Raw genomic sequence first — 17827 nt, forward strand, 5'->3', positions numbered from 1 at the left:
AGACTCGCTGTCTCTCTGTGGATAATCACGCTCGCAAACCGCATACCAAAGCGTTGGTTCTCCAGAGTCAATTGATCAGCGCTGCGAGTGAAGACTGACGGCCGGGTGGTGTTCACATAGATTTCCAGCTTAGCCAGCGCAGTCTCAATCTTAGCCTCGACTCTGTCCATTAGTACATAGGGTATTCGCTGCGCGGGCTTTAGTTGTTAATCAAGTCTTGTTGTGATCGCGTTCGGCGAGCGCGCTCCGTTGTCTAGTGTCAGTTATTTGCTACAATTTCAACAGCTATTGACTGAACGCCGTTATAGTGCATATTATCGAGTCGATTGCGAAATTTTGGCAATCGAATTCGGCATACAAAATATATATTTTTAATACATAATTGAGCGGCGTTCGTTAGATTTTTCGCCAGAAATCCACTTGTGTAGAATACGAAATATAAGTGACTTGTGTATAAAATGAATTCGTTATTTGGCAATATGTTCTGACAAATAAGGAGCAACCAGTTATTGAAGTGCATTCCAAATTATAACCAAAAGAAAAAGAGTAATTTTTAAAAGTCTCAAGAAAATATATGAATCAAATACATTTTTGTTTGAGTGGGCATTGATTGTGTGATCTCTGTAGCAATGAAAAAACTTTACGCCAAAGCATCGTTTAAGAGTAAAAAACCAAGTCACAAAAATTCCACTCAGGACTGCGTCGATGGTGGTATATACATCAGCAAGCCGCAGCATGGACCAATAATACTAGCTTATCAAAGTGGCTCCGCACAACAACAGACCCCACAAAGTCTAGCGGATATTGATGTGAGCACATCAACAATGCGCAGAAAACACAGAAAGTCCACTCCCGAAGTCGCACAGTCGGCAGCCAATAGCGCAGCTGCCAGTAATGAAGATGAATCATTTTTCCCACCGCCACCATCGCGCACGCCCTCCTCAGCATCGTCACTATCCGCCAGCAATCCCGCCATCGCCCGTCTCTATCAGCCAGACGATTCCCATTACTACTACTCCATACAGGAGCTGCAACAGCTTAACATGCTTGATCATCGACACCCGCACTTCCATCGCCATCAGCAGCAGCAGCAGCATCAATTGCTACACCAATCCAACTCAGCGACAACAGCAGCAACCGTTGCGACCGCACCAACAACAACATTCTATGAGCATCATAAACTAGTGCTACAATTGCCTATGGCCGCAACAACGCCAACCTCACCCATTTATGAGGCACCGCACATAGTCAACAATTCAAGTGGTGGTGGTGGCGTCGGAGCGCGTTCACTAGACTACAGCTACAATACGCATCATCCGCCACTGCGCTCATACTTAGCAGCTGATGACATTGAGGGCAACGATTTGGATAAAGATAGCGATTTTATGTTGGGCAGTGATGGCCGAATGGCGGGGTTTGGTTCATTGCCTATTGTGGATGCTGAGGTTCATGCTAGACGCTTGGGTTCGGCATCGCCCTTGTCTATGTCGCAGCGCTCCTCCACGCTGTCGTTCAGCAATTCACGCAAATTGCAACACACGCACTCCATGCCGTCTATTTGTTTGCGGAACGACCGGTCTGTGGGGGGTGAGGGCGACGCCGATGACGATTATGGCGACGATGACAGCGGCGGACTGCAACAATTGCACGCATATAGACAACAACAACTGAAATTACAACAACAACAACAAGAAGCGCAACATAAACAGCATTATCATCCGCAAACAACGCGTCATAATTCGGTCAAAGCGAATTTAATTAGTAATTGGCCAACAATAACAGCGAACGCTAATGGATATGTGTACGTTGCAAAGAGCAGCAATTGCTGCATAAGATACTCATAGGCAGAGAATTCTATAATTAGTTATAAATGACCGTTTTCACACGGGCAATTTTTGTCGCGGCAATTCTTAGTTTTATAGGAGAGGGGGCGACGAAGAGAAGAGAATTTCTCTCTCTCTAGCTTCCCTTGGTCGCCCCCTCTCCTATAAAACTAAGAATTGCCGCGACAAAAATTGCCCGTGTGAAAACGGTCAATGCAGATATCGTTCCCCTCAATTAGGAGGGATGTGTGTGGGTAGTTTAACGCTTCAGCGCTTATGGTTACATAGATGTTCAAGATAATTGTAAAATCTGGAAATGGGAACATTTACACTATGATAGCGTCCATGTATTCCTTACTCTTTCTAAAAACTTCATATTTTAATGAAGTGAATATTATCTTAACTTTGAATCTTCAGTTGAAAGTTTATTGACCAGCTATGTTCCTCCGGCAGTTTAATGCCCGTTTGCTTAGCCTCACACTTTTATTGCTCTAATCGTTTTCTTACACTCGTACGTGTCCACCGCCGAGAACTTAATTTCTTATTTTCATTTACTTACTTCCTTTTTCTTATTGGATTCTACATTCGTTCGAGCGAGTCCACTGTGGCACGTTTATTGTATGTCGATATCCCCGTGAGTCATGGCCTCAATATGTGTTCAGCTCATATGCGCCGGGGCAAGAGCAACAGCACCGGCAGTTGTAATCTTCGTTCGCGCACAGGCATTGCCCTGATAAACACATAACACATGACATATTAAAGCATAAAACTTTTGCTCTTCTTCTTCTGTGCTCTTTCAGACATTTTTATTCGCTATGTATTTAATGCTTAAGATTGATTTTTATTTTCTTATTTGTATTTTTAGTTTCCAGTAGTCTTTTTTTTGCTGCTTGCCCGAGAAGTTCACAGTGCCAAAATGTGCATATAAATGAATGCTTGCATAGACATACATAGAGGTATCTCGCATAACCTTGATTTGCTCGAATTGGCAGCGCAACGCCTTAAATATCGCTAAATTATGCGCAATTAAATTTCAATCAGCAAACGCCAATCAACGCATGATTTGTGTGTGCAGCAACCAAAACTGCGATTTTATTAATATTTTTCATCTATGTACATCTAAGTATGTATGTATACATATACATATATTCTGTGCATAGACTTATGCATGTTGCATATCGCTGGCACTGCAACGCCAATTAGAGCTGTAAATTACTTGCAACGCTCGAGTACCTCACAAATTTCACTTGCAATTTTCCAATTTATGCGGCCATACGGGCACGTTACATAGAAATCCATAACTTATTTACTTATACATATATGCACTTACAACTAATTTGTAATTTAGCGCATAAACATGCAAATATAATTCTGGAGCGCAACGACTTGCTGGTGGCCTCCTACATATAAGTGGATATGTATGCAAGTATAGTAGTTATAAAGTTTTCACTTTTGACTCAAATGTTCCAAGTTACCAAACCTTTATTTTTTGTTTTTGTCCAACAACAACTGGTCCAACTGGGCAAGAAGTTCACTTTCGTTACACGTAACACCTACTCAGTTATGTATGCACATATGAAGTCACAAACTTGACTAATACACACATATGCATATAAAGACTCGTACGTTTTTGTCATCGGGGCATTATCATCATCATTTGTTGTTGTCAATGTCAGCAGACGCAATGACAAACGCAAAATCCGGCGCTGCATAGAAGTCGCGCTTAGCACACAAACTGGCACTGGCTTGACTTATGGCAACTCAGCAGTCAATACTAGAACTAGTCTACCATATGTTCATAGAGTTACGAGTATTTGCACTCGGCGACTGGTTTTCATGCCTTTTCTTTTCTTTCCTCGTTGCTTTTTATATTCTTTGCCTTCGGTTGTTTGGTAACTGTGTTTTTGTTGTGTTTTTTTTTTTTTTTTTGTGAACACATCAACTCGACCGCCTTCTGTGTTGACTCTTGTTTTTAGCCATTGCAGTTTTTTTCATTTCCATTTCGGTAAGACCGGGTCGTTTAGGCGAAGTGCAGTCGGTCTGCCAGACTGCTGAGTGTCGCTACATTAAATGGTTCGAAGCAAAACTGCGAAAATGCTGAGTGGATGTTTTTTATCGGTGAATGAATTTCGATACTTTTTCATGCTTTTAATGTATCTCGCATTGTTCCTGCAGAGAAAGACAACTCGGGTTTATGCAGAACAATGCTTTGTCTGTTTGTCTGTCAGTATTTTGCTCCGCACACCTATTGTTTGTAGCGTAAACGCTTATTGGCTGCGGTTGTGGCATAATCGCAGAACTCGTTTGTATTTAAGTATATCGGCATGAAATTGAGTAAACAAACCAACAAATATGCGTTTTTTTTCTAAGTCATTATGTCAAGCTTTTTTGGGCGTTTTGGACAGTGTTAATCCTTAAAAGTCTTACATATGTATCTACAATCGCTTTCATTGAAATTAGCTCTGAAGCAAAAAATATATTCGCGCATTGTTCTAGCTTATGTGTCTTGATTTACTTTATCTACAACAATGTGTTATTTTTATGCGAGTATACAACAAATGGTATGAGCGAGTCTAAAGATGTGATCGATATTTGCCATAACAATTTGAAGATTCGCGAGAATAAGCTTTTTGAAATCTACTGAGTCAATCGACGTATACACTACAACGCAAGGGATTAACGTGCTCTATAAAAATCGTTATGTTGATTTCGGTCAAAGGCCCTAAAGTACCTCGAGGGCATTCATATGTATTTATGTTGACTTGTTTTCCCAGTTTATTTCTAATAGTTTCTCCGCAAATCGCATTCGCTTGCGATTTCTGCCATTGCAACAATGCATAAATTGTTAACTTTCCGTTCAGTGTTCTTGGTCTTGTATTCATTAGAAGTTATTCATGCCATTCTTAAGCTGCGCTGGGTCCGGTGGCGAGCTGTGAGAAAGAATGGTGGGGAAATGTCACACCCCATGAGTGTGTTTGACAAGTAGGAGCGATGTGTCGGGTTTTGTGTTACACTTTTCTTACCATTGCTAACTTAAGTCCAAATATATGATCCCACCAAGTACACACATACTTGTACCTATGTATGTAGGTATTGAAGAATGCAATCGCAAAAGGTTTCATACTATTTCATTTCCTTTTAAACTCATTGAAGTTGCTGACATTTGATTCTACATATTACATAATATGAGATATTCCCACTATTCTCATGTTGTTGTTTTTCTTTTTTTTTCAGTAGTGAGCAAAGTATTATTGGCGCGCGCGCCTCCGTCATGGTGTACGATGATAACCTGAAGCGCTGGTTGCCATCGGGCACCTCGGCCGGTCTCAGCAAAGTGCAGATCTACCACCATCAACAGAACAATACATTCCGCATCGTTGGGCGCAAACTTCAGGATCACGAGGTCGTCATAAATTGTTCTATACTGAAGGGTCTCAAATATAATCAAGCCACACCCACTTTTCATCAATGGCGCGATTCGAAGTTCGTTTATGGTTTGAACTTTTCCTCACAAAATGATGCGGATGCATTCGCTCGAGCCATGGTTCACGCATTGGATGTGAGTAATTTAACTGATTTGGCAATTTAAGCACACGCTTGGCAATATTAATATTTGAATATTACTAAACTTTGCGTTTCAGGTGCTCAGTGGTCGTTTGGTCAACAACCCGGCTATGGGTGGCGCTATGGGTATGGGTTTGCCCACAAACGGGAATGGTTATGAGGAGGATATGGGCTATCGCACGATGACTAGTGAGGATGCGGCGATTTTGCGGCAGCAACAACAAATTACTGGACAAATCACACCTTCCGCACAAACCCCAACTTCACAGGCCAATCAGAACAATATACCACAAAGCCCACCGACTCCGCAGGGACATCATCGCACCAGCAGGTAAATAATCACATTTATGCGTAGTTCTTATGCCGTTGAAGGTTCACTAAAAGATTTAAACGAAAATATTGATCATATATAAACGAAAATATTGATCATATCCATCCCATTCACGTAACGGAGAAAAAAATTTAATCTTAAGTTGATATTTTAAGTTTATAGTTTAGTTGAGTTTTAATAAGAACTTTTATATAGATGATCTTCTGACTAGATTTTCTTCGCGAAACAATTTCTCATTAATATTACGCATATCTATATATTATTCTATTAAATATATATATTTTTCGTTTTTAATAATTTTGGTTAACACGTTTTTTTACTTTTCTTTTCTTTTTTATTGTTTTTTCACTCATTCTATAAAATTGACTAATTAATTGTTTCATCGCCTCCGCAATAACCAACCTCCCTTTCTGATACACACTCTATTTACTTATATTTGCATAACAATTTCTTTTCTTCTTCAATTTCATTCATTTCATTACTAACTAACCCGATACCTGTCATCTGTCACTTTTTAATTCCTCCACTTAATTGTCACGTCAAATCACATCGAAATCAAATTCTTCCTTTTCGAATTTGCCTATCCGAAAAAATCCATTTCACCACTAAAGAAATTCCCTTAGTGCTCCAGCGGCTCCGCAACCGCAGCAGATGACAATACCGCAGCAACAGCCACAGCCGCCATATGGACAGGCGGGCCAGCCGAACGGTTTGCAGCCACAGACGCATGTTCCACCCGTACCAGGTCAGCCACAGTACCACGCACCTCAGCAGATGCAACAGGCTCCGCAGGCCTCGCACGCCGTTTATTCCGCACAACAGCTGGTCAACGCCGGCTATCCGCAACAATCACAGGTATGTATTTCAACGACAACCGTTCAGCATTTGGTGAATGTGTATTCTCAGGGGATAGACTCAATGCAAAACTATTCCTTTTTGTGATCGTTTATTTACGCTTTAATTTTCTCTTTCATTTCATCTCAAATTTGTGTGCTTTACATTCTCTGTTCTGTTGTAATTTTGGTTTAAACTTGATCCTTTTACACAACTTTGGAACCCACCATTTGAAATTGGCCTTCGATCGGAAAAATCAAAAATGAAAAAAACTGAAAAATGATAAATGTACATAAATATTGAAAACATCCAATAAACTCCTGCTGCCTGTCCGCCCGCCCGCCTATCTGTAATGCCTGTTGCCTGTATTGCTTGACTTGCCATAATTTTTATCACACCAACTACCACCAACCACTGCAACCATTGCAACCAACCACAACATCATTCGTCATCATCACAGTACCAGCCCAGCCACTTTATGTTATCTAATTCTAATCCGAATCTTAATCTGCATCAATATTCACAACAGCAACAGCCGCCGCCACAATGCATACCAGGGGCGCCCCAGCCACCAATGCCGCCACCACATCAGAATGGTATCGGTGGCGGCGGCGGTGGCGGCGGTCCAATTTATGTTTCCTCATCGCAATCGCAGCCAGCGCTGCCCACATCCGTTAGCTCGAGCAGTGGCATATATGGTGGACAACCAATTCAGATGCAACAACCACAAGCTCCAAGTGGTGTATTGCAGAATGGTAGTGGTGGCGGTGGTGGCGTAGGTGTTACTGCTGCTGCTGGTGCCGCTGCAGCACCGCCACCGCCTCCACCACCTCCATTCGGAGGCATAGGTGCTCCGGCTCCACCTATGATGGGTGGTAGTAGTGTACCTCCAGCACCGATGCCGCCACCGGCAAATGCTAATCGTAGCGCACCACAAGCACCAGCTGCACCGCCACCACCACCGGCAGCAGCTGCGCCACCACCACCACCTCCGCCCCCGGCGGGAGGCGCTCCTTCAACGAAAAAAGACGATCCTCAGGCCGATCTTATGGGTTCATTGGCGGCTCAGTTGCAACAAGCCAAACTGAAGAAGAATAAGGTAATTGGTAACAGCAAACTGTTTTCGAAATAATCGTAATATCCCCATTGATTTCCAGCCATCGGCGGCACCCACAGAGAATAGCGGTAGCAGCACCTCTAGCGGTGGTAGCGGTAACTATGGCACAATCGGACGGAGCTCAACCGGTATGGCTTCCATGATGGACGAAATGGCTAAAACATTGGCACGACGACGTGCTCAAGCCGAAAAGAAAGAGGTAAACCGTGTGTCTATTTAATTATCAACTCGAAATTTATACCATTTTCAATGCACTATTCTAGCCCGAAGCCGAACCGGAAGTAAAACAGCGACCCTGGGAAAAGTCCAACACTTTACCACACAAACTGGGCTCATCATCATCGAATACGAATTGCAATGCCTCTTCCAACACCACATCGAACAGTGGTAGTGAGTCACCACGACCGATGCGCAAGCGATTCGGTAGCGCTAGCGAGGAAACGATACTTAAGGTCTGTACCATTCCCTTGCATAACATATGGTATTTTGAAAATATTTGTATTTGATTTGGCATTTGTTGTCGTACAGCAGGTTAATGGCGATGGTCTGTCATTGGCTTTATCGAGCACTGAGTTGGACACTTTAAAGGCTGATATACTGAAAGAGATTCGTTCTGAGATACAAAAGGTCAAACAAGAAATAATAGAAGGTGAGTGCTGCTTCTCATATTTGTCAATCACTTATACTCTGTAAACATGTGCGAGTCTAATAATAATTTTATTGTTTGCAGTTATAAAATCCGAATTCAATCGAAGATAAGATCGGCAACAGTCTGGCACGAGCAGCATTAGCAGCCGCCGAACGGTGATCAAAAATATATTTGTCGGTGATAAAATGAAGTAGTTGGATAGCTGGATAAATAGATGGATGGGTGGAGTGTATTGAAATCCGTTGTGGACCTATTTGTTTTAATTTAGCAACAAACTGCAAATTGCAAAATACAACAAACATTCTTTTATATATATACATATAAATATTATCTACAAACGTTTAAATGGAAAACGGAATACTTACTTCCATAATTATACATAAAGGCTAAGATAAAGAAATAACAAACATTACTCGAGCTAAAAACACGTAGCTTCGGATGCCAACTTCAGATATGTAGCGCCGCTGGTGCCAATCTAACGGTCATAACAACACAACAATATTAATAACAAGTAACGAATAAACAATGAACTGAATACGTATTGAAAATTTTTAAATACAAATTTAATGTAGTAGTAAATAATACTAAAATGATGACAGTGAAAATGATATCCCACAAAACACACACACTCACTAAAATTGCCGATGTTTTCATGTTAATTTACATACCCAAGTATGTATGTATACATTATGCTAAACAACGCGAAAAAACACTGGCAAAGTAAATAGTACGTTATCTGAAGAATGAATGCAACGCGTTGTACGAGTAGTTCATGTTAATGTCGCTTTGTGTAGGTGCAAACAAGCAAACGTTTCATATTTCGAAAATATCTCGCGAAGTTGAACCTTCGTACTATAAATTTATTAAAAAATTCGTATTAGATAAAAACTAAATAAATAAATACATACATATAAAATATTTAAGTGTAATATAACGTTGCTCGCTCCATGAATCTACACAATACACATAATATATACAAAATTGAGGAAATTATATGTTCAAACCGATCATACGATGTTCGCTGTATTTATATTACATCTACTATAGACATAGTTTACTATAACAAAAACAAAAACAAAAACACAAAACTTGGACAATTAGTATAATTATCGACATACACACATAGTTTTAGTTGAAAATGTATATTTTTTGTGCTTTATTTTGACTAAAAGGAACACTTTTCGTAGGTTATTTTCAGGTAGTTAAACAGTTAAACAAGCAAGCAAGCAAGTCTCTCGTACAAAATTTGCCAATATGTATTATTTTTGTGTATTTAACTTTATAAATCGCTGCATACAAATTCTCAAATTCTATAGTTCCTTAACATATCGCAGTCGTTGTAAGATAATTTCCCATTTTGTAGACAAAGCATTTTTAGACGGACTGCGACAAACAAAACGAAAACTGAATACTTCATTGAATCTGTTAAATCCATTATATATATATATATATATTTATATATGCTTTTGATACGAAACATTTTTAAAACACATAACCACATAAATGAGCGAATCGTTTGTAATTGAATGATAACGCCAAATTTATCATTCGATTTTTTTATACACACATACGCATGTACAAGCGCATACATACATATGTTAAGTATATGTTTTAATTTCTATTACTTAAATGCATTTTTATTTCTTTTGCACGTACACACCGTTCTGTGTGATTTATTTATAACGTATACTTCTACATATACATACATATAGACATACATACATACATGCATACATAGTTATAGCGCGATTTAAGTGCATTCATGCGACCATTCATTAATATTATATGTACTAAATAGCAAATATCTCAACAATTTGTAAAGCAAATATAATATGAAAACAATGAAAAACCAGAATAAGAAAAACTAAACACAAATTCGATTATATACCAGAAGAGAACTGCTTTCTAAATGTTACTATTACTATTATATAATATACATAATCTGATAATATTGTATCAAACGTGAATAAAACCAATGAAATGAACGAATAAAATCATTCATGGATTGTAAGAGATTAAAACTAAAAAAAAAAAATATTGTACTAAACTTAACTGTTAATATATACATACATACATGTACACGCGATTAGATCGACGCAGCGTTGGTGAGCTCCGAATGCGAATGTAAATGAATTCGGCCGGAATATTTAGCAAAGTATACTAAGTAACGGAAATTCTGAGATTCGAATATTGGAAGCTTCTTCAAATAAGTAGTGCGTAAGTAAAGTAACACTAAATGGCATAGTAAATCGAATACTTGCAGTTCATGTCTTCATTACAGTTATAAATACATTTAATTTACTGGTGATTTGAGAAATCAAAAAAATGGTAGAAACAGCAAGTGCACAAGACAAGGCAGAATTTTATTTCAATGAACTGGCTGAATTAGAGACTCAACAAAAGAAAACAGAAGAATCAATTTGACTTTTTCCTAACGGTCTTCAAAAGTAATGCTAATAGACACTGTTGCGGAATAGGATATGGACATTAAAAGAACGTGTCTTCCAGAGCCACTTATTGTGATGGATGTTGCAGTAAAATTTGAATATTTTTTAACGTTGACACAATTTAATTTTTATTTTTTGAGTTTGCATTCAGCCGCTTTTCGAATTATTTGTCTTTGACTTGCGGACACACGACTTGTCCAAATCTACGATTTCCACGCGAACGCATTCAAAACTTTCCCAGGTCGTCGGTTTGAAATTTCGAACTGCAGCGCGTTTTTGTTTCAAGTGTCAAGTATTCGGCAAGAAGTCTGCAAATAGTAAAATTGTTTTAGCGTTACCACATAAACAAATACAAATATACATAGGATATAGTGAATGCATTACATACAAATGGAGCTTGGATTTGTGCAGAAGTGTATGCATTGCATGGAAATACAGTTGTGAGTAAAAAAGAAAACCAAACTAGTGTATAAGCTTAAATAAATGTAGTTTACATAAGCACAGTGAAGCAAAACAGAGGCGCTCTATAAATCAGTTGAGAGATGACTCTAGAAATCGAAATGGAACATGTGCATATAAGCATATAATGAACGTTCGAAAGTCAAGCGTCGCCAAGTGTTGAAAACAAATACCAATAAATTGTGTGTACCAAGTGTGTACAAAGATTTCGGAGGCGTTTACCCACTTTGTTTGCTTTCAGTATTTTATTTTTGCATCCATGGCGTACTAGACATATTGTTGTTGTATACTACTTACATATATTATTTTTTCTTGAGTGATGATAACTGCAACAACAAAAAATATAGATTAAACAAATAACTGTCACATCCTTGTTTATATTGTAATAGATGTATGTATCTAATACCACTAAACACGCTTAAAATCTAAGTAATTGAATAAGTTTTTAATTTAAACAAATACAGTATAAGAGAATAACGAAAAACCAAACAAAAACAAAGCGATGATTTTTTACAATTGACATTTAATTGATAATTTAGTAATAAATAATAAAGTGTTGAATATACATACATACATACGAAGAATCTAATTAATGACTAAACGAAGAAGGATTAAATGCAAAATAATAAAGAATATGAATATTCAAGAAGATATACAAACACAAGACTATCTAAATTCATATGTACATACGAGTACTTACATATGTGGCAGCAAAATTGACAAGTAGCTAAAAGGCACAAGACGACACTGAGCGTTGCATTTCAAGATACAAATAAGTAATTCAGCATTTCGGAAGTAAAACGATTTCAAAAGTAAAGTAAAAAATGTAATAACTGGCATACATGCAATCCAATTACACACACACACATATGGTAATGCAAAAGCAAAATAGACCGAAAATGAAATAAAGCCAACAAAAAGTTTATGTAAAATAAAACAACAAGAAATGTGTATATTTCAGCATAATAATGGGTTGGGGAAGTTTCTGCAACGCGACCCGATGAACTTTTTCGAGCTGCCAAGCAAATACACGTCGCTTATGTTGCCCAAAGGGAATCTGATTTAGCCGAACAACCTAAAGAATTTATTTTTCAACGATCTGCTTTAAGCTACGAGAGTCAAGTATAGTTTGGTTTAATCCATTTTTGCTTTCTTATGTTAAACATGTATTTGAATTTCTGCAGATGTAAGTTGAGCAAACTCTAATCCAGCCCCGAATGATGTATTCGTACTCATTTATTACCATGTGGAGTATCAGTGCTTTTTTATAATCAGCAATGATAGTTATAGTGACTTTTCCATGCATGCTATTGGAATCGGGTTTTGCGATTGTTTGAATTTTAAGGCAGCTGAACCAGGTCTAGGAGAATACGTTGTATTCAGGTGATTTTAATAGTTTTATTTTTGGTTATTACATCTATTAAATTCGTTTTTATTTTCACACTTTTAATTTGATTTTCTTTTTATTTCAGTTATTTGCTCTTCTGTCAGCAGGTTTCAGGTGAAATTTGAATATTCGGTCTACCGTTAAACGCAGGAAGTCTTCTAACCAATGAAGCACAGTTTTAGGCGTAAATGAAGTACATGAAACAAACCGAAATTGGCTAAAACAGTTAAATTCAACTTAAAGCTTTGCACTTGTCGGAAAGCTCATCGATAGACTTCGCATGGTGCATAAACAGGTATTAGAAAATGGCTATGTGTGCGTGAGAGTGTGAGAGCGAGAGAATGGAAAACGGTTGTGCGCTGTGAAGGGCGCATGTGGAGAACTGGGGCAAACAGTGACGTGTTTTAGGCGAATCTGTGTAGCCGTGTGCGGTAGCTTTGCAAAGTTGCCATAAAAACAGCACAACCATTGAGTGAGTATCTGAGTGCGTGCGTGTGCTTGCTTATCTTATAGATTCTCGTTTGCTTGAGTAGACTTCAGTTTGAAATTGAAACTCTGCGAGTAAGGTACGTTCTGCGGCAAAACAAAAATATCATAAATATATACAGTGTTGTGTGATCAAAAGAATGGAAAGAAAATATTTATAATAATAAAGCAAAAAGTAGAGACTAACTAAAATGTGCGCGCCGTCGATGTTTTTCGGCAAAACTATACATGGATGTTAATGTGTGATGTGATGTGGTGTGTGTGTGTGTGTTCGCCTACAAATTGCTGTCGATTTTTTCGTATTTACTGTGTTCTAGCTTATTGCTGTGCTCTCTGCCCCACTCTACCACATAATTGCTGCTTTCCAACCCCCATTTGGTTACTTTTCGAAAATGGTTAAATCGTGGAACGAATTTCCGGAACGAATTCTATATATAATATATATGCTATAAAAAAATAAAAAAAAAAATATAAGAAAATCGAACAGCTGATATCATCGCTGCAGCAGCCACCACTCACTAAGCTGCAAAGCCCCCTTTTGGCCATGATTTGTCAGGTTTTATTGACATAACAGCGCAAAGTGAAGCGAAGGCAACATATTGATACGCTTGGTAGCCAAACAAAAACCAGAAGAATGTGTTTGCAAATGATTGTATATACACACACGTACATACTGATATAAATATGTAAATTTGTTTACATGTATAATTAAAAAAAAGATAAAATTGCTAGAAAACCTGAAAATAATTATTGTAAATCTGAAAACTCAAAAAGTTTAAATATTTACCTGCATACTTATACACATGCATACATATGCATAGAATTCGAATTTAAATGCTGAACAATACTAAATTGAATTGAAAACAAAATATGCAAAAATTATATATGAAATGAAAGAAAAGTAAAGTGGCTGCCACCCAAAAATTTAGTCATAACAAACGAATGAGTGCTATTTTTATCACCCATCAGCCATTAGCGAATTCATACTGGCGGCAAAGCGGCCGTGCTCCGTTGATATGCGCCAAAGGCATTCCCGGGCGTCGTCGTAACCCACATGATAAGCACATTGTTTACTAACAATAAAAAATAAAAGTAGAATAAAAATTTATAATCTATGCACACACGCACATACATAGTCTAAGTCACGTACATATGTATGTTTGTATGTGTGTGTGTGAGTGTAGGCACAAGTGGCATTCCGAAACGGTGTAGCTTTATGAATTCTTCAATTGTTGGTAAACAAATTCAAGTTGTTTGACAGAACTAATAAATAATTAGAGTAAGAGCTAGATGAGTTACCGCTAGAATAGTCAATGATAGCAATCGGTAATACATAATAAAATATAAAAATAAAAATATTTCATATTCTTGCAGTAAATTTTACCGCGCGTAAAATTCTGATATCTCCATCGACTATACTCGCGTAAATTCAAGCAAACTTAATGCAAGCGCTGCAGAGGAAGGCACACTGAATTCATACATATTTACGAGTTCGTGGATACGAGAGCATTTCGCAATTGGTCACAAACGGAATGTGTGACAGAAAAGCAAAAACGATAATCGAAGAAACACAAATATAATCTAACTCCAACAACAAACGTCGAATATACGCAAAAAGCGAACAATTATAGAAACAAAGCCAAATTACTTATTTCGCGAAAAAATACAGTGAACCAGCACCATAAAATATATGTACATATGCATATTGTACGAGGCTTATAAAGCAAACGAAAGTCAACATAATAAATAAACAGAACAGAAACGAGAATTCTGCAACGCTCAGTGTTTCCCTTTTGCTGAGTTTCGATACGTGCTATCGTATTGCGATATAAAAGTGCATATAGATTGGCATTGCATCTCAACGTGTGCAGCTTGTAAGCAGTAAATACATACAGACACACATAGGCGCATCGTGACCAGCGCATCCTTTCCGAACTCGCAGCAATTCAACCGGTGGCCTTGCTCCGTTGTACTCGCACAACGTTCATCCTTTCACAACGTTTAAGACACAAACTATCAATCGAGTGAGTTGTTCGCATACTCTTTGGCATACTCTTTATTAATGGCGTAGCTGCTCCCTGATTGCTTGCTCTATATCTCTATTACTTATGTACATACATATATACGATCATTTCAATCAGCGATTCCTGTGACGCTTACCACACCTGCATTTGTACATACAGACATAAATATATGTATTTATACTTGTGTAAAAACATTACCGTTAATATTTTTCGCTTTCATTTATACTCCAAATTCCCTCTAAGGAATTGTTTATATAAAATTTGCGCTTTTTTTTTGAAAGACAATTTTTAAATTTGTGGGTTTTATTTAATTAACTTGGTAACACAAAGATATTTCATAATTTGTAAATTTTTGAATATTTTTACATGACATGATGGTGAACGGACGAGTCTACAAAGTGTAAAGATTTATTGGATATATCAGATCGTTCACACAAAAGTCGCAGATTTCTTGACATTTTATTGCCTTAAATATATTGGTGTACTTATTTACTACAACGTGAAGGATGCAAAGTAACAGTAATATTTAAGTAGCGAACTGCGAGCCTCGCCAGCGCCAGCGCTTTTAACGGTTTAATGCTGGGCAATGTGTATAGTTTACGAGTTTAAAATATTTGTATTTAAACATTAAGTACATAACGGTTTACAGTTGATATTTATCTGTGCATTAACAAATCGAAATTTTAAAATAATTAACTTTGTTTTGGTAATACATACACAACTATGTGTGTAACTGTTTTCACTAACTGCACATACACACACACACACATTATCAAGACGTTTTAACATGTGTTCTTATTCGCATACGATTGTTTTAACAAATCTTCTCTGAACAAAATTTTATCATAACCATTTTAGCATTGTTTTTGTGGCGTTCATGTGAATTCAACATAATCGAAAGGCCTACATTACATATATGTATATGTATGTGAAAGAGTCTAATTAAGCGTATATTGAAAACAAATGTGTTTAAAAAATATTTTTTATAAAACAATTTGATCATATTTTTTCCTGGTTTAACTTGCTTCCTACCCATTTTCGTTGCTTTTCTTTGTGTGCTTCTTAATTTGTGTACAAAATTGTATATACCTAACTAAATGCAAACAATTTGATATCAATAAAATCCAAACATCTAATTAAAAATTTTAACTCATCCATGAACAAAAAAAAAAAACACAATTGGTGACACATCGACAACAACAAACAATTCGTATGCATAAATAACATTTTGCCAACGAAATATTTTGAATTTGCGCACAACTGAAAACTACATATGTACATACATATATACCGACGTATTTGGAATTAAACTTGGAATCACGAAACTGGTTGACGGATTTTGACCTTTCCATTGGCTGCAATCGCTGTGGAACGCATTTGGTGACATGTAAGTAACGTTATTTTTTTCTAAATTTAACAGTACATACTTTTATGATTTAACATAGAAACCAATGTATGGACATACATACCAAAAAATATAAAGGATTTAAAAGAGGTACTTTTTACTCTCCAAAAAGCTCACATTTTATTCATAGTCTAAAGTTTTTTTTTTTTTTTAGCAATTTGCTTTATTAGTTAAACGCTCAATTTATTACTCGTATGTCTTGAATGCAATACAAATACAAACAGATAATTATAAGTAATCGGTTGTAAGTGGCATTTTTCGGTTAAAGCTCCAAACTGGGTCACCATACCCACTGACAAATTGCTGCATGATGGGAAACCGTTAACAAGGAGTCCCAAACCGACTATTACCACGCAACCCCTATAATTTACACCGTTGCCACCCAACGTTATACACATACAATTCATTTTAACTTTTAAGCATACCTATGTGCATATGTATGTAAGTATGTGGTTCACTTTAATTCAAATCATACTCATACATATGTACATGCATAACTTCGTATATGTATGTATATATACAAAAATACATGTGTATGGGTATGCATGAAAACTGGTGGGGTATTTACGAAATTGCAGCAACAAAAATTATAAAAAGTTTCACCGGAATCCGGAAGTGCCTATCTACATACCGAAAAAATTGTGGTTATAAATTCACAAGAATCTAAAACTATATACGTTGGAGCTCTTTTGGATTTATTTGCTTTCAAATTAAATAATTCCAGTAAATATGTATATACATTCCCCAGTGTTAATGTGTATAAGTTTGCTAAATGTCTCTTCTCCTCTGCAATACAGCAAGTCTGTTTCTTGCACTTGTTTCACTTTTCATGTTTATCCTTCATCCTTTCGCCATTCATCCAATTCTGCCTCATTTCTTATATATTTTGTGTGCTTGTTTGTTGTTGTTGCAACTATTGATTGTGGCATTTAGCATATTCTCCACTATTCGCTACGCTACTAACCCAGTTTACCACATCAGCTTGAGCGGTTGAAAATTTCGTATCGAAGACAACTTAGCCCCAATTTATTTATGTACGAAGTTCACATGAAAATGTGTATACTCACGTGCTAAACAAAGCAAACCGTCTCTTACTATGTTGCATGAAGGATTGGCGGCGTTTAACTTCAAAATGTTTGTATGTTTTCAGACAAGTTGGCACCACTGTCTCCAACGTCCTTCTTTGCACCCTGCGCACTCTCCGTCTCCGTTTTGTTTACAAAACACACCACTTTCGCCCTTCGGCATGTACTCGTACACACATATAAATTTATACGAGTCATATACATACATACATACAT

The 17827-nt window shown here is 37.3% G+C and overlaps 2 protein-coding genes across 10 annotated transcripts in view; both read left to right on the forward strand.

Annotated features, from left to right (window-relative positions):
* On the forward strand, window positions 1–15113 carry LOC105213407 (protein enabled). 8 transcript variants are annotated; one of them, XM_054233421.1, is made up of 12 exons: window positions 104–1801; window positions 5058–5382; window positions 5465–5718; window positions 6330–6573; window positions 7013–7651; window positions 7710–7868; window positions 7933–8121; window positions 8198–8318; window positions 8400–12346; window positions 12409–12607; window positions 12697–12906; window positions 14472–15113. In XM_054233421.1, exons 1-9 carry the CDS (start codon window positions 630–632, stop codon window positions 8426–8428), a joined length of 3132 nt encoding a protein of 1043 aa, XP_054089396.1. In that variant the 5' UTR covers window positions 104–629; the 3' UTR covers window positions 8429–12346; window positions 12409–12607; window positions 12697–12906; window positions 14472–15113. The 8 variants fall into 8 exon arrangements, with proteins under 8 accessions (XP_011184512.2, XP_011184513.2, XP_011184514.2 ...); XM_011186206.3 differs by having other exon boundaries at window positions 8400–10535; window positions 10600–12607; XM_011186210.3 differs by having other exon boundaries at window positions 1–1801; window positions 6342–6573; window positions 8400–12607.
* Window positions 13111–17827, forward strand: part of LOC105213405 (uncharacterized) — a 27800-nt gene continuing 23083 nt past the window's right edge. Inside the window, exon 1 of one of the 2 annotated variants that reach the window (XM_054233423.1) lies at window positions 13111–13177. The gene's annotated coding sequence lies outside the window, so the exon portion shown is untranslated. Of the gene's footprint in view, window positions 13178–16100; window positions 16509–17827 lie in introns of those variants that run through there. The other variant, XM_011186186.3, reaches the window with a different exon arrangement.

The sequence above is a fragment of the Zeugodacus cucurbitae genome, chromosome 6, assembly GCF_028554725.1.
Source record: "Zeugodacus cucurbitae isolate PBARC_wt_2022May chromosome 6, idZeuCucr1.2, whole genome shotgun sequence".
Taxonomy (NCBI): Eukaryota; Metazoa; Arthropoda; class Insecta; order Diptera; family Tephritidae; genus Zeugodacus; species Zeugodacus cucurbitae.